Source organism: Hippocampus bargibanti, linkage group LG14 (assembly GCF_051943395.1).
Source record: "Hippocampus bargibanti isolate YZ-2025 linkage group LG14, ASM5194339v1, whole genome shotgun sequence".
Classification (NCBI taxonomy): Eukaryota; Metazoa; Chordata; class Actinopteri; order Syngnathiformes; family Syngnathidae; genus Hippocampus; species Hippocampus bargibanti.
Window position 1 is genome coordinate 17061542 of NC_142747.1, and position 24229 is coordinate 17085770.

At 38.2% G+C, this 24229-nt stretch overlaps 2 protein-coding genes and 1 long non-coding RNA gene across 4 annotated transcripts; 1 reads left to right on the plus strand and 2 right to left on the minus strand.

Moving 5' to 3' along the window:
• Positions 1-285: 285 nt before the first annotated feature.
• Positions 286-12823, minus strand: mfsd1 (major facilitator superfamily domain containing 1). Of its 2 annotated transcripts, none has more exons than XR_016117131.1 (17): positions 12609-12821; positions 12424-12476; positions 10899-11011; positions 10784-10826; positions 10626-10693; positions 9685-9793; positions 9514-9616; positions 8427-8525; positions 8101-8212; positions 6742-6798; positions 5454-5610; positions 4816-4913; positions 4621-4733; positions 4474-4521; positions 3526-3592; positions 2155-3117; positions 286-1346 (listed from the first exon to the last, which is right to left on the minus strand). XR_016117131.1 is itself a non-coding variant. In XM_089013267.1 (17 exons), the coding sequence occupies exons 1-17, from the start codon at positions 12781-12783 to the stop codon at positions 1287-1289; spliced, it is 1581 nt and encodes a 526-aa protein (XP_088869393.1). In that variant the 5' UTR covers positions 12784-12823; the 3' UTR covers positions 286-1286. The 2 variants fall into 2 exon arrangements, 1 of the variants encoding a protein (XP_088869393.1); XM_089013267.1 differs by having other exon boundaries at positions 2155-2260; positions 12609-12823.
• Positions 12781-23941, plus strand: LOC148888606 (uncharacterized). The gene is made up of 3 exons (XR_016117133.1): positions 12781-12904; positions 15664-15751; positions 23018-23941. It is a non-coding gene; the product is annotated as an uncharacterized LOC148888606 (long non-coding RNA).
• Positions 12940-22033, minus strand: p2ry13 (purinergic receptor P2Y13). Its single transcript, XM_089013272.1, has 4 exons — positions 21728-22033; positions 19573-19766; positions 17884-18273; positions 12940-16098 (listed from the first exon to the last, which is right to left on the minus strand). Exons 1-4 carry the CDS (start codon positions 21759-21761, stop codon positions 15637-15639), a joined length of 1080 nt encoding a protein of 359 aa, XP_088869398.1. The 5' UTR covers positions 21762-22033; the 3' UTR covers positions 12940-15636.
• Positions 23942-24229: the final 288 nt, after the last annotated feature.

Below are 24229 nucleotides of genomic sequence, written 5' to 3' on the forward strand. Positions count from 1 at the left end.
GCAAAACACCAATAAAATGACTTAAAGTGTCCAAAAACTACTTCAAATTGAACCCGGAAGTGGCGAGTTTCAGAAGGTCGTGCCCCCTTGTTCGTGGTGTCACCCCAAGACGTCTTGCCTTGCTGGAGAATCAAAACAATGGATTCAGATTCGGAAAAGATGCTTTCTTGTTACTCATCCAGTTATGAATATGATTGAAATAGTTCTGAAGAGGAAAGCATACATGTTTGCAATCGATTAAAGAATTTATTCCTGTCATTTTGATGCATCTGGAGAGAAATCTGGAGAGAAATGTAGTGACAAACTCTTTAGTACACACAGTACCCATAAAAAGACAGAAGAGGGCGACAAAGCTCCGTGTAAATTGTCTCCTGGGATGTTTTGTAAGCGAACATCAAATACACTGTAGAAGTCTTGGCTTTCCAAGTGTTTTCCTTCTAATTTCACCATCAACACGAAGTTTTCAGACCAAACAAAGTACCGCAAAATGGATTGAGGTGATGCAAGGTATGTCCTTTCTCGGTGAGGGGCGTTCCTTCAGTGACGTAGGGTGAGGACGCACCCAAAAAAGGCAGAAAATGGCGACAAAGCCGTGTAAGGAATTAATCAGCCCGTTTCCACAGGCTGATTAATTCCTTACATGGAGCTTTGTCGTCCTCTTCTGCCTCTTTTTGTTCCTACACGGCGTTTTCAGACCAAAGTACAGCAAAATGCATTGACGTGATGGAAGGACTGCTACAATGTGTCCTTTTTTCGGTTAAGGGCGTTCCTTCAGTGACGTAAGGTACGAACTCGTCACCAACTTAAAAACAAGACTTCCGGAATATTCAGCGCGAGTGTTAAAACGTAAAATATAGCTATATGCGGTGGAATCTTTGTAAAATACGCTCAGTAGAAGTCATTTGAAGCCATTTTACAAATTATGGACACAACTTGTCCGCAGACGTCGGTTGTCCTTTAAGACCTTCTGTCCTTGACTCTTGATGGTCCATATTTTTATCTCAAGACCGTGTTCTGTGAGGTTGCGCTGGTAAAAAAAAAAAATCACCACAACAGAACCTGTGGTTTGTGTCCCAATTTAAGTACCTGTGTAGCTGTCCACTCAGAATGAAAACAATCACCCGTGTGAAGCTTAAAAGTGGCTTGGTGCTCCAAAGGTAATGTCTACAAGTTCACAAAGTGGTAAACACGCTCTCTCGTCATTCTCTTTTTTTCTTATTGTCATTGCATACTTGTCTGGAGTCACATGGCTATAGTGCCAGGGGATTGCAGCCGAATGAAGGGCATCACTTCAGAACGCTCCTGTGGGCAAGCGGTGACAGATGGCTGGAGCAGTGGTTTGGCAGCTGAGAGAGTGGAGAGGATAGAACAATGAGAAGATCTCATTTAGAGCCAAAGAGCTTGGTGATGGCTATACAAATACATCAGCGAGAGCATCAAAATCAATCCTTCTGGATCACAATCAAGACCTGAAGTCGCACGTTATAGATTTAATGAATTATCGTCAAATCCCTCAACGTGATTGAGCAATTTCTTGAATAAATATGCCTCTTAAGTCGTAAACATACTTTATATTAATGAGATGTGAAACGATTAATTGATATCAGATCAAATAAATCAATGATTATTATGACAATTGATTAATCGCTTTGAGGCCTCAATTAATAAGTTGAATATTAAATATTGCCATCGACTTAAAGCCTTCAATTGTAATCAACAGCATCGAGTGACGGACAAAACTCATTTAATGCCATTCCCGATTTTATTCGGAAATTGAAAATATGACGTGGAGAGCGCCCATTACCAAATTTGTTAGGTTTTTTTCTTGCTGGGACTGCCGATAAAGTGCTGGTCAGCCCTCTGGCAATGTTTTTGTCCCTCCACAAGAGAGCAGCATTTCTCTTTATTTTCATGTGAGCCCTTTGTTCCAGCTTCAGCTCAATGTTATGTATTGCATTGCATTTAGGACAGCAGCCCTCATTTCAAACTCATATAACTCCAGACCCATATAATTTAGGAATTAGCTCTTTCTTTCTCGTTAACGCATTATTTTTTTTTCTGTAATGATCGGTGATCGGGAACTTAAGTCAGTGTTATCCTGTGTTTTGTGCCTCAAGTGAATGAGTTAATGTTTATCAAGTGATTGTGTGCTACCTGTGCTCCAAGTTGGGAGAGATAGCGGTTGCGCAAGCCAAATGTAGACATAGGTAACAATCTCGCCACGTCAAACTCTGTCAGCTTACTGGGCCGCCGTGTGTTCCTACACCAACAACACAGTTAAGCCTTCCACAAACACTTCCCACACTCCCTGTGGAGAATAAAATACAAATCAACTGTGTTGTTCAAAAAGATGTTTATTCAATTTGTATCTTTTTTTATTTTTTTAAACTTAGTTTCACAAAACCAGCCCATGATTGTTCGAGTGGTTTATCGAGCATTTCACACAACTACTCGGCTGTAGTGCATCAATCATTTTCACAAAGATGAGTCACAATTTTTCATTCAACTCACTACTTAAAATTTGTGAATAAACGGTCCTCAAAAGGACACATTAACAAAATGTCTTTAAAAAAATGCTAAATACAATTGAACGGTTATAAATGCAAAAATAAAAATTATCATAATCAATCCCCAAATCCAGTGAGGACAAGATAAATATTAATTACATGATGACTAAGAAAAAGAGCAATGCCCCTTTAAAACAGCCACGATGACCATATTGTAGTGCGGATGATTAAAATATCAAGTCCTTCTGAACCCTAGGAGAGCCAATATGCACTATATTTACATATAAAATGATATGTACCAAAAACTGGATAATCTTTAAACGCAATTAAAAAAAAATACTCTCTATAGGATAAGGTCATTTGATATTGTAGCTCTTCTCCATCCCGAGACTGAAAAAGCTTTCAAATGTTCAGTTCCTTCTTAAACAGAAGTACGACCCCCCCCCCCCCAAAAAAAAAAAAAACCCTAGATACTCAGTTGATGGCAGTACTGAATCACGAGTCCCGCAGTCATGACCCCACGGTCCATTGACTGACAGCTGAGGGGTGGACCATAAGGCCTTGTGCCTTTGTATGCTCAGGACTGTGTGCGATCCCTCATCATCATCATCTGGAAAAGAGCAATTAAAACATGAGGGAGAAATTACTCAAATGGTGAGAAACTTATTTCCTTATTCCACTGGGTGACAGAGCCTTCAGCCTTCAGTTTGGCTTCAAAAATCATGTCAAACCAACCATTCCAACATATACAGAAATGTGTTTTCCGGATTTAGTCGCGTGATCTCCCACTTATAGCGGATTACATCTCATTGCATGGGTGAACCTAATAAAGAGGCTGGTGAGGCTAGACATGCCGGGAAAGTAAACAGTCGAATCAGCTCAGGGTAAGCAATTCTCCGAAGAGCCAAAAATATGCGTCCCGCTTGCTTCGATGAGTGGGTTGTTCATTACGTTTCGAAGACGCCTGTGAGTGGGCGGGAAAGCAACGCCGAATGGGTGAAGAGTGGCTGCTACTCACTCAGCTTCTGAAGTAGCTTCTTTCAGGAATTTGGCTCTGGCTCCAGCTGACCGGTTTAAATCTCCTCCTGGAGAAAAAGAAACAGGAGCGATGTGATTAACTCATCCACTGCCAGACATGTGTAAAAATATCTGGGGGTTTTTGTCATTGTCACTTGAATTCCAGGACGTACACAGAATGTTCCTAAATTATATGAGTCTGGAGTTATATGAGCTTGAAATGAGGGAGGCTGTCCAAAATACAAGGCAATAGACGTGCACATTCACACCCTGATCAACTGCCGAACAGGATGCTTTGATCCTCTCCTTTTTCATCTAGAACTGCTTCATGTCACAAAGAGGGTACAGCAAGTGCTGAAGAATGAATGACTCTCTGTGTCTTTGTGTTGTCATATTATTTGTTATTTAGTTTTTTTTTCCTTTCCTCTTCCTTTCATAACTTTGCTGCCGTATTACTTCCGGGTAGAGTGAACGCTGGTGCGAATGGTTGCCGCTGCTCACCCGCACAAAAACATCCAATGACTGTAAAGTGTCCTTGAGAGTTTTGAAAGGCGCTTAGAAACTAAATGTATTCTTATTCTTATATAGCGCTATAAAAACAGCTGGAACAAAAGCGTGAACATGGAAAAAAAAGGAAACACTGCCTTTTGTGGAAGGCAAAAAAAAAAAAAACATTGCCCGAGGTCTGGCCAGCGCTTTATTGGCACCCAAGCAAGAAAAAAAAACTAAATCCGAACTAATTCGGGAATGGCGCTCTACGTCATATTTTCAATTCCCAATTTATTTATTATTAATTTATTTGGGTATTGAAAATATGACGTAGAGCGCCAGTCCTGAATTAGTTCAGTTTTTGCTTTTTCTCATTCACTGCCATTCCTGAATAAATTCTATAATGGCAGTGAATGAGTAAAGGCTGTGCTTCACTCCCACCGTTAAAATATTCTCTTACCTCTTAGATAATCCACGAAGTAAAGCAACACCACTGCCATTAATGCAACTGCAAGACAACAATGTGGAGAAAAAAATACCCTTGAGACTCTCAATCAGGGAAAAAAATAGATTTTCAATGCTGAAAAATATAGAAAAAAAGACTTACTGCAGATGCAGGAACAGAAAAAGAGTTGGAGAAATAGGTATCCTTTGGTATCGAGGATGGCTCCTGCTGCCATGGAGATGAGAGCTAATCCGAGGTTTTGGACAGACTGCATGCTTTAGGAGGAACATAACCATTAATGAAACACAACCAATGATAGTTTACAAAAAGAGGGAAATGATGTAGAAGGGTTCATACAAGCCATAAGCTGTTCCCAGCTGGTGCTCGGGTACCACGAAGGCTACCATGGGCCAAAGTGCGCATGCCAACAGGGAGTAGGACAAGCCTAGAAGTGACTGAAAGACACATGATGTAAATGATTGATGAGATAAATCATTGTATTTTCAGGTGTATAAGGCGCACCAAAAAGCCTTGATTATCTTTTAAAAAATGCCTCTGCGCCATGTACGCCAGTCGGCGCACCTTAAATGTGAAGTCATATTGAGCCACAACAGGTCCCGCTTCGACTCTCAGCAGCCACTGACCCTACTGTGGCGCCTTATAATATGGTGTGCCTAATATTTGGAAAACTTTAATGTATTTATATATTTGGAAAACTTGTTTTTCATCACTGAAGATGCGCCTTATATATGGAAAAAGTTTGAACATACACCATTCCTTGGGGGTGCTCCCTATACTATTATAGCCTTGTACACTGGAAACGGTCTGTTTCAGATTGTTGAATAAAACCGCATTTGCTATGTCAGAGAAAAGAGTCAATATTTTTACTAAATTATACAATTTAAAAAATAAATAAATAAAACATCAAATGTAGTTTTGGTTGGTCTATTATCATGTGAAAAAAAAGCATGTGTCTAAAACATTTCACAGTTTACCATGCCAATCCAGGGGGTCCAGAAAGTAAAGGCCAGCATCATGTGTGAGGCCAACGTAGTGCACACAGCGCACATCACCCAAATCACATTCCTCCCTGTTTTGTCCACCATAAAGCCCAAAACAGGAGACGCTGGCGCCGAGATGATGTAAACGATGCTGGGAGATTCAGAAGGGTACATGGAGAGGAGATGGAAAAAAAAAATAACAATTGAGGTAATGCAAGAGCCAAAGTGTGCACACCCTTTTATGAAAGGGGATCACAAAACTCGGTAGATGTACAAGGTTATGTCGACTGCTTAAAGACATATTTTAAGAGAAAGAAACATATATTTGAGGGGAAGAAAAAAATGTACAATAAGAAAAAAATGTACAGTGGAGGATTAGAGCCATTGAAGGAAAATAAATAAAGTTGGCAAAATTCTGACTTTAATCTCAGACTTCTGATTTTAATATCAGAATTCTGACTTTAAAATTTGGATTTTAAAGTGAAAATTTTGAATTTAATATCGAAAGTCCCACTTTCTGCTTAAAGACATATTAGAAATTAAATGTATTCTTATTCTTATATAGCGCTATACATTTCTGACATTAAAATCAGAATTCTGATTTTTTTTTCCGCTCATTTTTTACTTTAATCTCATAATTCTGACTTTAATCACAGAATTCTGATTTTAAAATTCAGATTTTAAAGTGAAATGTTTGAATATCGAAATTCCCACTTTATATTATGAATTCTGACATTAAAATCAGAATTCAGATTTTTTTTCCTCAGAATTGTGATTTTTCCCCTCAGAATTCTGACTTTAATTTCAGAATTCTGACTTTAATCTGAGAATTCTGAATTTATTCTCAGAATTCTGACTTTAGTCTCAGAATTCTGACTTTAGTTTCAGAATTTGGATTTTAATCTCAGAATTCACACTTTAAAATCATAATTCTGAGATTAAAGTGATAATTCAGATTTTATTCTCAAAATTCTCACTTTAAAGTAAACCTTTTGAGATTAAAGTCAGAATTCACAGATTAAAGTCAGAATTCTCAGATTAAAGTCAGAATACCGAAATTAAAGTGAATTAAAGAGAAATAAACTGAGAATTCTGAGATTAAAATCCGATTTCTCACTTTAAAGACTTTAAATAAAATTAAAGTCAGAATTATGTGAATAAAATTAGAATTCTGTGAATAAAGTGAGAATCTTGCCAACCTTCATTTTTTCTTCATTAGCCCAAATCCTCTTCTGTCCAAATAAAATCCGGTTTAGTGTAAACATTGTCTGATGTAAAGTACCTGTTGACAGCTCTTGCTTCAGCGGGTGAAAAGTCAAACTTCTCGATGAAAAAGACCCTGGAGAATAAAGAGGCAAAATGAGATGACGCTGTTGCTCAGCACTTACACTTACGCAGCTTTCCCTCAGCCATCCATCATTTAGGCTCCCACTTCGACGACAAGTAAACAGTAACTTCCTTTGAGATCGCAGTACAGTAGAGTGGAGAAGCGACATCAGTCCCTAAATGATTTGAGAGCATCTTCCGAGTTGCGATGACATCAATTGAATTATCCCGTCGGCGAGCCGTTTTCAAAAACACTTTCCATTTCTGACGCTCAACGCCACCCCTATGTGGCTTGATTGTCATGCAGCATTGTGCCGCAAAATCTTACCGCATACGTGGTCATTGTGCATATATAACAAGGACCTCTATTATACTTCCAGCGTGGCCTTCAAATATATCTTTAGGACTTGAATTCTCTTTCTTATTCACTCAAGGACAATACATATGTTTTCAGCAGATGCCTACAATGCTCAGTGTTCCCCGTAAGAAACTATGATTGTAAATTATCTGCAGTGTTATAGCATTGTTAAATTTGCCGTATTTTCCGGTGTGTAAGGGGCACCAGAGTGTAAGGTGCAGGGTCATCTTTTGAAGAAAATAAAGGCCTACTCGAATCAGACATAAAAAGGACTCATTCAAAATTCAGCTGCACAGTTCTACAGACAAGGTCACAGGTCTTCTATTAGCAAATGAAGAGTGGAAATTATAAGAACAATTTTGTGGCTGACACTACACTACACTCCAATAAATATTTTTTTTTAGAATGCAATACTCCCAAAATTTGGATAATTGTTGCGGATCATTTCCTCGGACCATGTCAACACTGCTCTAACATGCTTTTTTTTTTAACGGGGATTTCTGTTAACTAAGTAACTGCCAGATAATGTGTAAAAATGTGTCGACTCCAGTGCCAGGGTTTTTGTCATTTTCACTCAAATTGCCGGATGCACAGAATATTGAGTTTTAGGTCTTCATAAAAATTTAAATACAGCATTACAAACCTTAGACTCTCTTCTTTCATCAGAATAAAAAGTGAATTCCTGAATTATATGGTTCTAGATTAGGCCGACCTTGAAATGGGGGCAGCTGTACAAAATACAGCACAAAGCGTACATATTGAACAGGTGTGTGTTGATTTGCTGGCAACCATAGTTAGTTTTCTATTCCTAAATACAGAGACCATTAATTTGTATCCCTGTTGACTTTAGACCAATGAACATAAATCCTGGAAAGGACAAACATTGTAAAAATAAATAAATAATCAAATTAGAAGCGATTTCTAGTTTAGTGAGGGGAGCGCTTGTGTAATACTCACTGCCCCAGTCCAATAAAAGGGAAGATGGCCACGTAGTAGCTGACACAAATGATGAAGATGATCCACAGGGGCAAGGGGAAGTCTTTCACATCAGTCAGTTGAATTACCTCACCTGCCAGACAAGAAACATACATACATTGAAGTGGTTTAAAAAAATCTAATTACATGACAGTGGTGTTTATGTTTTTTTTATATAGAGCACACATTCATTGAAGTTGGAAATATTGTAGCTGTAACGGGAAACATTAAATATTTATGTGTAGTCTGAAGCTTATGACACTGGGGGTCAAGATAGGCATGTACAAGCCATAGTCAGAATGCTTTACCAGTTTTCCCTTGTTCCTTCTCGAGTATTTTCTCTGCTCTTTTGTCAAGGTATGCCAAGACCAGTGCACAGATTAGCGAGAAAATGCAGGTTACAGCAGCTGAGGAGAGGAAAAAGAATGAAATTTAATATGGTCATGGCTGCAAATATTGATGGCAAACATTTGAGGCTGAAGTTGATTTAGGTCTGGTTAAGAGTTTGGATATTTCTTTGCAAGGACTAAATGTACAAAAAAATAAATAAACTCATGAAAGCAGCAGTTCATCACCCACTGAAGCATGGTTGTCAAATAGGGTGCAGATCTTTAAAGGTGGTGCATGCAACAGTCATCAGAAAACACAATGTCCTTCTCTGGGCGGATAGAACACCCCAGAAGGCGCTGCCTTTATGGAGGTATAAGTGTCTTCACTAAAGACATTTTGTCGACGCCAACGGTCACTTGGTCTGTTTTCTCTTCCATTGCGAGCAAAAATTCCATACTTTGTTGTGCTTCATAACCCCACCGCTAGATGGCGGCAGCAAACATGACAATATTTCGATGCGATTATCATATATCAAAGCAATGTATGAGGCGGATATTTTAAAATTTCCAAGCACTTTGTGATTTATCAATTTGTGACTTTAATACATGTACTAGTACAAAGAGCAGTGTCTCACACACACATACGTATTTTGAACAAAGGCTTCTATTTCATTTTCTTTGTTTGCATAGTCATAAAACACAATATTCTGCAGATGTAAAATCTCAGAAAGCTCTAAATTTGCTGACACTCATTTCGTAAATGGCAGAGAATGAGTCTGAAAAAGATTTCATAACAATAGAAATCACATTTTCACCCTAACTTCTCAACATAACGTCACTAAACTCAAAGAACAAACCAACAAGTTTAACAAATATGCTGAAAGTGCCGGAGTAGTTTAAAAATAAGAAGTCATGCTTCCGCTCACTGCTGTCATTTACATGAGCGGTTGCACTTTCAGTTCTCTTTCTGATCTCTTGGCTGATATTTCTAAAAAGACCAATTGGATGCTTTCACTATATGAAACCGAATACTGAATGTTGTTACATGTCATTTCCATTACTTTACCTATCATGAACGAGCAGCCTAACGTGATGTGACCCGGAGCACCAATCAGGAGAGTCACTTTGTTGTATACCCAGCCCATGATGTTCATGTTCACCGTGCTGCCCTGCAGACCACAGGAGTCATTGAGCTGCTTCCGGACAGAACTTGTATTATTTTATTTATTTTATTTACCAAGCGAGCCATGCTTAGCTGAAGACCAAACACCAGGTTGAGTTCCTTCCCTTTAAACCAGTTGACTGCATACGTGTTCTGGGCCACAGCCAGCGACTCTCCTCCAATTCTATCCACAAGAGCATTAAAAAGAGATAAATAAATACATGTCTCATCCATTTGGACAGCATCTAAACTGCAAATCATAACTCACTTTAAAACTATGCCACTCTATAAAAATGTATACATGAGATATGAAGTACATTTTTTGCTGGGAGTATTGCAATACATTTTATAGAGAACTGCATCGGTGTAAAAAAAATCATTATCTCCCCACAAGATTAATAATCATCATTTCTATTATAGGCTGAACAAAGTACAGTATAATAAAAATACATCTATAATAATAATAATAATAATAATAATAATAATAATAATAATAATAATAATAATCTGTGTGGGTACAATGCACATTTTCACAGTATAGGATTGATATATTCAAGAATAGTTGCCCTTTAAGGAAAATAAATGTATTCATCTCTCACTTTGTACTAATTAAAATCTACCAATGTAAATATGCAGTGTATACACATGTAAAAAAAAATCCAGCAAAGTACCACCTGAAAAAAATAATTTGCTCTTCAAAGTACTACCATTATGACTAACAGCAATGTCACTGTGACATTTTGCATAGTTTGAACCTGACATGTAGATTAACAAACATAAAAATAATGTGCCGGTACTTAAATTATTCAAGTAAAATGTTCACATACAGTAATTTGTTTCCAAAAAAAAGCCATGTATGTCATTTTTCAATTTTTTCCATCTTTTCATTTCGGCATATCTCATTAGAGATCGTAACAATATGTTCGGTGTAAATTATTTTCGATTAAATTGTGTTATATTTCCCATCTTGCAAATCCTTATTTCAGTAAAGTACACATAAGTAATAATTTCCTCACCCGAATATAAACCGTCCAATTTCCATCAACCAAAAACGATTTACCAAAGCTCCAGTAGCAAATATGAGCTGCATGGATAAAAACAACAACACAACATATTAAAATCTCCTCCCCAACAACTGCCTGAGAATACCAAATGGAAAATAATACAAACATACCTGTCCTACACAAACAAACAGGGAAAAGATGATGGTTCCCAGTCTAAAAAGGAAAAAAATAAACATTTAGTCGTCATGTTACTGAAAAGTCCAACTTATTAAATACTGAAATTACCTGATGCCAAAGACTCTGTCAATAAGGAATCCCCCAAAGAAGCAGAGGATGACATTGGGCCACGAGTACCAGGCGTATAGTTGCATGAACTTGGCCGTGTTCAGGTTCAAATCCTTCACAAAAGACACAAGTTGATTGCCTTTAAGTATTTTTACATTAAATCCAAGTCAATTGTAGTGCTATGATACTAAGATGTCTAATCCATTTATTAATTGTTTTTTTTTTTTTTTTTTTTTTACTTAAAGATGGCGCCGCAAGAGTGGCTGCCTTTCCAATAAAGGTAAATCCAATCCTATCAATCAGTTTGACTTTATTGCTCCTGACATTTAAGTTATATTTTACTTTTTAATATACAACTGCTCAAGTGGCTTGTGTAGTCTCATAACAACCTTCACTGACCGACAACATGGCTGCAAACAGAAAGGCACTAGCAGTAACTTCAAAAAAAGCAGTCAGTGTCAGCATGTTTTGGTCCAAAATTGATCTTTTGGATCATAAATTGAAAACGTATGACTGGCCCGAAACACAACACATTATCTCAACTGTTTATTTTTACTACACCATCCTATCTAGACCAGGGGTCTCCGAACTCAGTCCCTCTCGGGTCCCTGTCCTAGTTGTTTTCCAGCTCTCCGAGGAGCAAACACCTAATTCGAATAATCAGGATCATTCAGCTGCTTTGGAGCTGATTGACGAGCCGATCACCTGAACCAGGTGTGATGCAATCGGGCTGGCTGGAAAATAAGCAGAATTAGAATCAGAAAGCCTTTAATTACCCCACAATGGGGAAATTAAGCAGAACAAAGTAGCCCAGAGTTGGACATGCCTGATCTAAATAGTATATTGTATAGTTGTCCAAGTTACAGGTCATTCTATGTGATTGAGAAATTAAAAATCATTTGTCTTGCACTTTTTATTTTTATGGGCGGGGTGTATACCTTTTTTTAATTCAGTTGAATCTTCACAAAAAAAAGTTTGTGAGTTGGTCCAGTCTTTAGTCTTGACAGTAATACTAATACCAATATTAATAAATTGTATTTATAAGCACCTTTTAAAACTCTCAGGAACACTTTACAGTCACAAAATAGTACAGTACCAGCATATATAGTTTCATGACTCACTTTATGCCAATAAGGTAAATATTTAATTCCGTTCGTATTTGTTAAAATTTTAAAGTTAACCGTTAATGCTTATATTAGCTTGTAATATTCTAAGTTAACAATGCTAACATCTAAGACGACTTATGTAGGTGTCACTTCGATTCTAAAATATGATTTATTACAAATCATGGGACCATACTGTACGTGTTTCACATAATAAATGGAGAGCGGTGGGTATTTTGAGACCCGAACCAGTCTTAATGAAACATTTTATTAAAATAGGACTGTGAATTTGTTACTAGATAGGCACAATTCTGTGGTTGTATTTTCACCGTGGTTTACTGAAGGCGTGTGTGTTGTTTTATGCAATGTAGGAAATTTGCTCCGTTGTTTTTCATTTCTTAACATCGAATAGGATCATTTACCTGAAGGACTTCAGTCTGAAGAGAAGCCGGGTTATCATAACAGAAGTAGCTCCCTGGGGGAAAAAAACACGACAAGTACACAATTGGAACATTTTACGAGACACGAGTCTTGGGTGAATCTCAAGGTTCTATTTTGTAAACAAGACTTGTTTTAAATAAACCCTACAACGCCTTTTCGTGCTTACCGAATCCTAGGAAGCACATAAAAACCAAAACAACAATACGGTGTAAAACGTGCGACGGATCGCAGATGGCAGGTAGGTGGGTGCTGCCACGGTCAACCCCCTCTCGGCCGGACGAGGAGTCATCATCGCCGGGTTCCTCCGTCAAAATGCCCCGGTCCTCATCGAAATCCGCCATGCTTGTGATTCCACCGTGGAAAGTTGACGGAAGTGAAGGAAAGACTCGTGACACGTCACGTGACAGGGCGCGCGTAAGTCACCGAAATGCACGAGATCGCCAGGAACTTTGAAAAAGCAAGGCAGGACAATTTATTTTGATTGAAATACAAAGCGTTGTTCATTGTCATATCCAATGCAATTTTAAATGTACATGTATGCATGTATAAATGTAAAAATGTCACACACAAACACGCACACAATCTCGTAAGGGGTGGCACGGTAATTGAATGGCTAGCACGTTGTTAGGTTGACTGTGTATGCCGAAGTGTAGTTTGATTCCAGCGTTACCTTGTGGAGTTTGCATGTACTGTCGTCTGCTCTCCCACCCCATCCAATTCAGAGAGGAACAGTTGGTTTTAAATTCCAATGCCCATACATAGGTTAAAAGTTGTTTTTTTAATATTATGCAACATCGCTAATCATTGGTTCTAATAATGACAAATAATAAGGTCACATGTTATGGCTCCTGAGAGAAAGACTTTGGGCACCCTAATTTAAGAACCATTGAACCATTGATTACAGACATTGTTCCATTTCGCTACAGCCATGCAGGGACACGCAAGCGCAATAAACAAGCAGCCCTCCTGCCACTTCCTTCTACCTGGTTTGACTCTTCCCTGACCCCGACTTGTGTCCGTGCATGCGGTGCCAATCAACACTATCACAGAGTTGATTTAATTTCCATGAATGTCATTTTGAATTTGTCATTACTTGCAGTCGCGGTTGACAGAGAATTTAATCGGCGGGTGACAAACTGCCTTTCTTCTGCGTCAGCCACCGCCCAGAGAGAATAGCTCATTAATTTCGAGACCAAATATCAGTTTCTGCAGTCAAGTCAATACGGGGTGGGATGAAGGAAGATTATAATTCATAATTACATTAATCAAAACTACATGCAGTTGCTTGATTATATATCAGATGAACGCTCACGTTAATCCTTCCATAAGTAGTTTATAAATTAATTTTATAATAAAACATCTAATAAAAATGGTTCAGGGTGGAAGTGAGGCTGGAAAGAAAAACATATTCTTTCTTTATTGACAATTAAGAGGTTGTACACAAGATATTGTGGTTGTAAATATTGAACAGGTTTAAGTTTTATGATTGTTGGACTCTATCCAACTGTGGCAGAAAAATTACTTTATAATGCATCTCACACCAGATAATGTTTATTTCAAAGACATTTACCAATCTTGATTTTAAAGACTTTTATCTCCAAGGTGAAAATATTATACACAATTGTCTGTGTATGTTTCCACCACTCTGTGTGTAAGAAAAATCATTGAAAAAAAGGTGCTTTTGTTTCCTCAGCGTTAAGCAGTGAGTGTTTGCTTAGCACGAGCGGTTTGCAGTAAATGCTGACTAAATGTTTTTTTTTTGAGTTGACAGAGGGAGAAGTGTCAGTTCAAGGAGATTAGAGATCGGGAAGTTGACAAGGACATTGAGTGTGCTTGACATCATACATCCAATGACTTTGCAAACATTGTGTTGTGTGGCAGGAACAGTGTGGTCAGTGTTGCAATGTCATGATCTCCCGCAGTGATGTTTGGAGCATCTATTTGTCCATGAATATTGTGTTGATTTGCTGAGACTTATTTCATTGTTTTCCACATATTAACTCATTCACTGCCAGACGTGCAAAAATGTGGCCACTCCAGTGCCAGTGTTTTTGTCATTGTCACTTGAATTACAGGACCCACAGAATATTGAGTTTTAGGACTACATAAACATTCAATACAGCGTTAGAAACCATAGACACCTCTTCTTTCATCAGAAAAAAATAGTTAATTCCTAAATTAAATGGGTCTGGAGTTATATGAGCTTGACCAGGGTGGCTGTCCAAAATACAATGATATACATACATATTGGTTTATGTAGCGCTTTAACAACATCTGACGCTGGTACAAAGCGCTAACATGGAAAAAAAAGGGAAATGTTGCCCTCTTGTGGAAAAGAAAAAAATATCGACAGAAGCCATGGCCAGCGCTTTATCGGAACCAAAGCATGAAAAAACAAATCCCGAACAAATTCGGTAATGGCGCTTTACGTCATATTTTCAATTCCCGAATAAATTAATGATATGGTAGTGAATGAGTAAAATAACTGTATTAGATGCATTTCATAAAAAGTGACATACCTAGGTCAAAATACTTGAAAGTTCAAGAATTATAGTACACTTTTCACTCACTTTACTTCCTTGTTAAAATCAGTCCATTTTGTGTTGCATGCACATGGTATGTGGCACACAAGAGACCAATTTATGTCTATGCAAGCAATGAAAAAGTCAGTTTTCTATCATATGTACTCCATTACATCAATACTGTTAAATAAATGAACAAACCAATAATCATCCTTTGTAAATGTGGCAAGAGGAATGGTTTAGATATCACATAAATTAAACTCTTTGCTCAGTAACAATAGTGACACTGAGTAGTTTAGCATCATAGAGTACACGGGGAAAGTCGTTAAGATTGTACAACCGTCTATTTTTTTAATGTTCCTGTTGTGTTTACTATTTTGCTTGACTATTATGTGAAGCGCTTTGTTGCAGCTACAGCGGTTGTGAAAGTGCAATATGAATTAGGATGTGTTGTATTGTATTGTATTGTATTGTATTGTATTGTATTGTATTGTATTGTATTTATGTTGCTACAGTGGTTGTTTTTTTTTCAGAAATTGCCAACATACGATGGCTTGCCGCCTTTTTGTTAAATTCCCCATCATTTTCAAAGCAGTTTGTTTTTTTTAATTAACTATAAAATATTAGACATATGTACATATTGGACATGTTAGATACTTTAAGTCCATTGTGCTAATTTGATGTACCATTTTTTACCAGTCTGTTTCCCATTTGCGACATCTCCAGCTGTGTGGACGTGGCAGTGGGGGAGTCTCCTTGTTGGAGAGGCTTTCTTCTAAGCGTGGCGGTGAGTCTCTTTCGAAACACACTGCACAGGAACACGTAAATCAGCGGGTCAAGACACACATTGGTGGCCGACAGCCACAACGTGGTCTCTTTTGCAATGAAGAGACCGTTCTTCGCCCGGCATTCAGTGATAGCATTTCGGGTTTGCGTCAGAGTGTAGGGAATGCGGGCAAAGTGGAAGGGAGCAAAGCAGACAAAAAAGACAGCAACCACCACAAAGACTTTGGCTTTGGTTTTGCGGGTGGCTGCCTCAGAGCTGCTCTTTGAGGCTTTGTATGACTCATACACCTTCTTGCTAATGAATGTGTAGCAGAACACCATCATGGCAAATGTTCCCCAGAAGATCACCTGCAGGCAAACACAAAGAAATAGAAAACATGATACTCCTGTTGATCTTTGTTTCTACAGTCTGTCATGTTCAGGATCACATCAGACATTTTCCCAAAATGACTACGGGCAAGAGTTGGAATCCAACATAGATTGGTCACCTTTTAATAACAAAGCAATTATTAATACGGATTTAAGTGTGTGAATCAATCAGCCATGTGAACCACTGCACTATGAATGAACAAATGAAAAAGTAAAATTCTGCTAGCAGCCAAATCTATATGACACTCAGGATACAATCTTAACCAAATTTCAGTCAAAAGTGTGGAAAATTAACTATCACCCTAGTAAAGACGACAAAATATCACGTTTTGTTCTGCTATACCCTACCCATTTACCAAATGGTTCGGGAAAGTTACTACTTTAGCTACATAGCTTCTGTGTATTACTGCCCTGCATTCTAGCAAACTAGATAGCTAACTGAAGAACCTCCTGTGACTCTGTTCTTTGGACCACAACTAAAACAATCCTTCAAGTTTTGGTGGAAAGTGATTAGCTAATTTGCTTGCTAACTAGCTAGCGTTGCATGCTAATGTACTGGTTTCTGTAGGTTTAAAGCTAAATAAGAGCAATAGTGACCTGTAACTAACTGTCCAACTAACAAACTGACTTAAGTAGATTGTTGTAAGTCTGTAAACTGTGGTTACCTTCAGTGGTCTTTTAACAAATGTTAGAAAGAAAGAATAGGGAATGAAACCAAAAATTCTGAAGATACAAAAAGGAGAGGAGTGGCAGTACCTTACATTGCAGGAGTTTCTGAAAAATTACGGAGTACTTTGGCAACACAAAATTCCTACTTATTTCAAACCGATAAACACTTTCAGGCAAAAATTAGTGCATCCAAAAGATAGGCTGCCAAATGAAAAACAAAGTAATGTAGTATATTTGATACATTGTAAAAATGAAAATTGTAAATAGCAATACATTGGGGAGACTAAACAAATTCTCAAAAAAGACATTATCAACATCGCAGGGATAATACTAGTGGGCCTCAATCGGCAGTACATATGCACATAAAAGCTATCAACCACTCATTTGACGACAATGAGGTTAAAATCTTAGCGAAAGAAAATACATGGTTTGAAAGGAGAGTAAAAGAAGCTATTTTCATAAAAAATCCAAAATCCGTCACTAAATCGCCATGGTGGGTTGAGGTTCAATTTGGATCGTTCGTACAATAGACTTCTTAGGCAACGTAGGCTTAGTTATGCTGATGAGGTGATACCAGAGCAAATGGGGCAATCAGGCCAGTCATAGACATCATACTCGGGCAGGACAACAGAAGTAATCAGTCAGGACAATGGAAGTAATCAGTGTAGCCACAGGGAGTAGTCCTCTGCTCCCCCCAACCTGACAGCAGGGAGCAATCATAGAAGAATCTGGTACCGCCACGTCTGGACAGTAAGGATATATAGAAGGACGAAACTACCAGCAAAAGATTTTAGTTCGCTGACGAAGCCTCTTGGATAAGAAGCGAAACGTCCGACACCTTCAAAGAAATACAGATGACGGCTGAAGAAACCTTCATCGACCCCTGTTGTAAGGTTAATATTATCATGATATTGATTTAGACCCATCTTATTGAAGGCACAGAAAGACCTAATTTTGAGTTTGTGTCTTACTTAACGACTTTAAACATTGAGCAGAAAATCGCTTTATCTTTGCAAAGGCAGCTTCTTCAAGTTAGCACAATATGATGGTGTGCCTAATGAAGTAACACTTGAGGTAATGATGAATCATGGGTACCTGACAGAAGTAGTTGAATCCTTCATGCCAATTCAAGCCGGCCTGGCTCTTCATCGAAGTACACTTGACGCGTCCGTTCGAGTACTTTGGCGGTTGGTCACTTAGAATCACATTGGGCAGCGCTAAAGACAACATGACCACCCACACAGTGACACTCAGCGCCTGGCCGACCCACACTCGCTGGAGGGCGCCCTTGCCAAAGGGCCTGACTATTTTCAGATAGCGGTCCAGACTGATGAGGCCAAGCAAGATGATGCTGATGTACATGGTGATGTAGAAGAGAACGGCTGAGTAACGGCAGTGGATGGCTCGCAGAGGACCTCCACCTACGCCGGCGTCGCTTAAGACTTTCAGGGGGATGGTCAACGTCATTAACAAATCAGCCACCACCTGTTTAAAAAAATCACATGATTTGATTAGTCATGCTGTACATACTTATATCGCTACATATATCCATACATGAATCCAACCATCCACTCATCCATCAAATATCACAAATCACTCATCCTACTACTACTACTACTGCTACTACTACTACTACTACTACTACTAATAATAATAATAATAATAATAATAAGAAGAAGAAGATGTGGGTGAGCAGCGGCAGCCACACGCGCCAGCGTTCACTCAACCCTGAAGTATCTCAAATAGATAGAAATGAAGTAACTCAAATAGATACAAATCTAGCTAGCTGGCTAATAGGTAGATAATAATAATAATAATAATAATAATAATAATAATAATAATAATAATAATAATAATAATAATAATAATACGTAACTTAAACAGATAGAAAGCTAGCTAGCTAAGAGATAGCTAGATGGCTAACTAGATAGCTAGCTAATAGCTATAACCAATGAACACATTTAAGAAATACATAAAAATAAATAGATAAGCGATTAACTAAATCGATAAAGCACTACATAACTAATTAACTATTGCCCATATCTTTATCCAAACATCCCTACACGCACTAATATGCTCAAACATCCACACATCTCATTCACTGCCAGACATGTGCAAAAATGTGTCCCCTCCAGTGCCAGGGTTTTTGTCATTGTCACTTGAATTCCAGGATGCACAGAATATATAGTTTAAGGACTACATAAACTATCAATTTGGGATTTATTAGCTGTCTAACTAGCTAGCTAGCTATCTATTTGTTATCTATTAGCTAGCGAACTTGATCTATTTGAGTTATTCCCGGTTGAGTGAACGCTGGCGCATGTGGCTGCCGCTGCTCACCTACAGTAAAATTGATCCTCTGACTGTAAAGTAACCTTGAGAGTTTTTTAAGTTAATTCCTAAATTACATGGGTCTGTATTTATATGAGCTTGAAATGAGGGTGGCTGTCCAAAATACAATGCAATACATACATATTGGTTTATATAGTGCTTTAACAACCGCTAGAGCTGGAACAAAGCACGAACATGGGAAAAGGGGAAATGTTGCCCCCTTGTGGTCCATGGCCAGCGCTTTATCAGCACCCAAGCATGAAAAAACAAAACCCAAACAAATTCGTGAATGGCGCTCTACCTCATATTTTATATATAATTTGTGAATGGCAGTTAATGAGTTTATCTATCCAATAATGCCATTATTAATGTTTTTTTTTAAATCACAAAGTTTATTATAGACAATTCCTTTGGGGGGATGATGATCTCGTGACATGTGTACACGCCACTTACCACATTTTTCAAAAAGACCATGAATGTAGACTTGCTGGGGATGCTGAAGAAGACCCATGCTGCCATTAAATTGAGCAGCAAGCCAAATATAAAGAGGATGCTATACAGGCTGGGGAAGACTACTGAGGTCACGCTAAAATCCCGGACACACTTGATGGAGGCATTGGCTAGCGAGGCATTCATTTTCTTTTTTTCTAGAGATGAAAAGTTGGGATGACAAAAGACAAATGCGGTGTTTACAGTGCGAAGATTGAAAGAGATCTTTCATGATGTTGAATGGTGAAATAAACAAAGGCAGACAGAATGTATAGAAGTGGATGGAATCCACTTTACAAGGTTTTCAGATAGTCGTCGTAAACATCTAATTGTATAGAAGTCCTTGGTGTACACATACAGACATGGGTCATGAACTATATGCTGGTTCATCATTCCACGAGACAAAGATATGTTTGTTCCATTACAGACGCTCCCTTACTATAATATTCGAGTTACAAACAATGGTACATAAGGACATTTTTGCGGGTATGTCGAAAAATATTCGGACAGAGATTCTATCAGTGTGATTTTGCATTGCGCGCCTTTTTCTGAATAGTGCTTCATTTTTACTGTTAAATATCTAATTGCACCCATTATTAAAATTTATTTTTTCAGCGCAAACCAATAAAGGTTACTTATACAAGCCTTAAAGGACAACCGACACCGTTTTTTTTGTTTCCGAACTGACATCAGAAAAACGTTTTATAGCATCTAAAATACCCAAAACACGCAGGCGGATATTTTTCGTGAAATGCAAAGCTCCAATAAAAACACTTAAGTGTCCAAGAACTACCACAAAATGACCTCAGACTCGGGATTTTCAGAAAGTCCCACCCACAGTTCGTTACGTCACGCCAGGACGTCTTGCCTTGCTTCAGAATCAGAACAATGTCCTCACGGAGTTCAGATTCAAAGAAGAGGCTTACTTGTTACTCATCCAGTTATGAATATGATTCATATAGTTCTGAAGAGGAAAACATAAATGTTTGCAATCGATAAAAGAAGTTCTTCCGTATCAATTCGAGCCGTCTGGACTCCAATGTAGCATCCCAGAAAATGCACAAGATGGCGCCCAAGCTCCGTTGGAAATGGGCGGATTTGTCTGATGGGAATTTGTGTCAACTCGTATCAAATAGTAGTCTTGGTGCGACGCACAACGATTCACTATTGCTTTTTTTATGTGTCTTCTAATTTCGCCATCAACACAATGTTTTCAGACCAAACAAAGTACCCAAAATGCATTTTTGTCTCGCCTTCTCGGTCAGGGGCGTTCCAGACGTGACCCCATGTCAGGCATCGTCATCAACTCGAAAACAAGACTTCCTGAATATTCAGTGCGAGTCTTAAAACGTAAAATATAGCTATATGCGGTGGAATCTTTGTAAAATGCGCTCAGTAGAAGTCATTTGAAGTGATTTTACAAATTATGGACACAACTTGTCCAGAGGTGCCGGTTGTCTTTTAAACATACAGTAAAGTCTCGTTATATCGATATCGGTTATATCGATAGTACTGCTTATTACGATACTATTTCTATGAACGCAAGGAGAAAATTTACATGCCGCAGGATCGGATATATCGATAGTCCGGTTATATCGATATTTTTTTCCGACTCCCGAGAATATCGATACTTTACTGTACTTATATAAGCCTTAAACATGTACATTCCATACCAAATCTATCACTGAAGCAATTTACGAACAAATTCACCTTATGAACGACTGTTTGTAAGTTGGGGAGTGTCTGTATATCCATGATTGTTTGTGGATTTTAGTGCTCTCAAAAATAGTTGGGCTTTAAAGCAACACTTAGTGTTTAGAACCAGGATTACAGTGTCGAATTAAGATTTCACATGAGGGTTATAGTCTGTACGCATAATAAAAAATGCCAAAATAAATAATGAATCAATTATCTTTCGAAAGAATGTAGAATATGTTCTCCCATATTGTCAGTAGCTATTGCGTATTCTTTGGGAAAAAAACTTGACGGCGAACTGTCAAGCACCGGCTGTCATGGCAATTAGCATATACCGTACAGTTACAGTCATTACTTTTATGAATTTACATTAATGTATCTGATATCATTTAGAACGACAGTTACTGAAATCATTCATTCTTACCTGCGTCCTTCTGGGTTATGTGACTGTGCGGCATGGGAAGAAAAAGAAGAAGATAAGAAGACTATTAGGCAGTGATGTAAGAACAACAACAAAAAAAAACACAATATTTCAAAAGAAGGAAGTAGTGAAACATCCGATTCTGCTGCCTCTGCTCTCATGTGCAGGAAATTAGCCAAACTAAGGAAACCCAATTGGGCATATTGGTGTTACTTCATTTCTTCAGTTAAAAAAAAACTCCAGTCTTGAAGAGTGTGCGTATCTGTTGAGTGTGTTTGTCACTGGAGCTACTGTCGACTTTGTCAGGCTTCCTGTGAGTGAAAGAAACTTTCCTTGCTCACTTCCTGTTCCGATTGTTCTCTGAGAGGTTGGGGCTTTCGCGTGCCAGTCAATGGACAAACACCATGTGCTTATTTCATGGGGACCGCCATCCATGTTCACCCACTAGCTTGGCCCACTTTTCTCAGGACACTATGCAGTCAAAAAGGGGGATAACTATGCTCACATCGCAGGGACAATGCTAATGGCCCTCAATCTGGAGTACATCTGCACTTAAAAGCTACCATCTGTCAACCTACTGAGAAAAAAAACATATGTGTGTTTAATATTTCAATGTGCAATTTTATTAACAAAATTTCACATGTAAACATAAATACTTTTAATAAGTTACGACATATTTGGATGGATGGATTTGCCTTTATTAGTCTCGCAGTGGAGAAATTTACATTTCACAGCATCATCATTATTATTATTATTATTATTATTATTATTATTATTATTACTATTTGTGTTAATTTAGCAGTTTTTAGCTTTTATGTGCTTAAAGGACTGTTTATGATGTAATTTAGGGAAAGAGATGATCATTTAAAGGACAACCGACGTCGAGCGTATTTGAATAAGATTCCACCGCATATAGCTATATTTTACGTTTTAAGACTCGCTCTGAATATTTAGGAAGTCTTGTTTTTGAGTTGGTGACGAGTCCGTACGTGACGTCACTAAAGGACCGCCCTTGACCGTAAAAAAAACGCTTTGTAGCGGTCCTCCCATCACGTCAATGTATTTTTCTGTACTTGTTTGGTCTGGGGACCTCGTGTTGCACCAAAAAGCCGCCAGAAGAGGGCGTCCAAGCGCCATATAAGGAATTTATCAGCCTGTGGAAACGGAGGTGGCCACAGGAGGTCGCCATGTTGTGCCTCTTTTTTTGGGTGAGAGATTTTCCCCCAATGTTGCCTCAAAATGGCACAAATAAAATCTTTAATTGATTGCAAACGTGTATGCTTTCCTCTTCAGAACTATTTGAATCATATTCATAACTGGACATGAGGAGCGAAACGACCAACACCTTTAAAGAAGTACAGATGACGTCTGAAGAAAGAAACCTTTTCCTCAATGGACCACCCCTGTCCGACTGAGAGCCTGCATAGACGTAATGCTGACCAAATTCATAATAATAATACATTTCATTCATAAGCAAGCGCCTTTCAAAACTCTCAAGGACACTTTACCGTCACAGGATTTTTTTTTTCTGTGGGTTAGCAGCGGCAGCCACGCGTACCATTTGTCAATGATACACTTTGTGTCTTGTTGTTTCCAAATGCATCGTACTGTAGTGATGCTTTTAGAGCGTCTGACTCCCATTTTCAAGTTTCTATTTAAAAAAAAAGGAAGTGTTTTGTGAGAACATGTCAAGCTTAATTTCCTGTGTGACTTTGCTTGTTGGATCAGGACCACAAATGTCAACAGATGGGAAAAGAAGGACTCGTAAAAATTCTAGCCATGAAAAGCAGCCGCTGGGCGATCGTTTAATTAACTTTGTTATTTAAGACAGTGGTAAAGCGTGAGGTGCAGCAGCTTGAGAAAAGTGATAAAAAACATATTTTGCAAAATTAAAAAAAAGTATGTGTCATAAAAGACGGTGTTTCTATACGATCTGATGTATTTTACTATTTGGAAACCTTTATCATGCTCAAAATGTCAACAAACACGTTCGCCATAGCTAATAAAAATTGGCACAACATATGGTTTGAAGGTGGTGTTAGACGTTTCAGGTTAAGAGGGAAAATGGTTAGGGGTTCAATCAGTCATATGATTCACCATTTTCTGCAGTTCATCCAACATTTGTATAACAATAATAATACATTTCATTTATAAGCGCCTTTCAAAACTCTCAAGGTCACTTTACAGTCACAGGATAAGGTTTTTATTGTGAGTGAGCAGCGGCAGCCACACTCGCCAGCATTCAATCAACCCGGAAGTAACTCAAATAGAACAGTAAGATAAGCAATTATTATTTATTATTTTTGTGTGTGTTTTTTTTTCTTGATGTTACTTCCGGGTTGAGTGAACGCTAGCACGTGTGGCTGCCGCTGCTCACCCGCAGAAAAAATATCCTGTGACTGTAAAGAGTCCTTGAGAGTTTTGAAAGGCGCTTATAAATGAAATATATTATTATTATAATAGCTTTATAAATGAAATGTACAATAATAATAATAATAATTATTA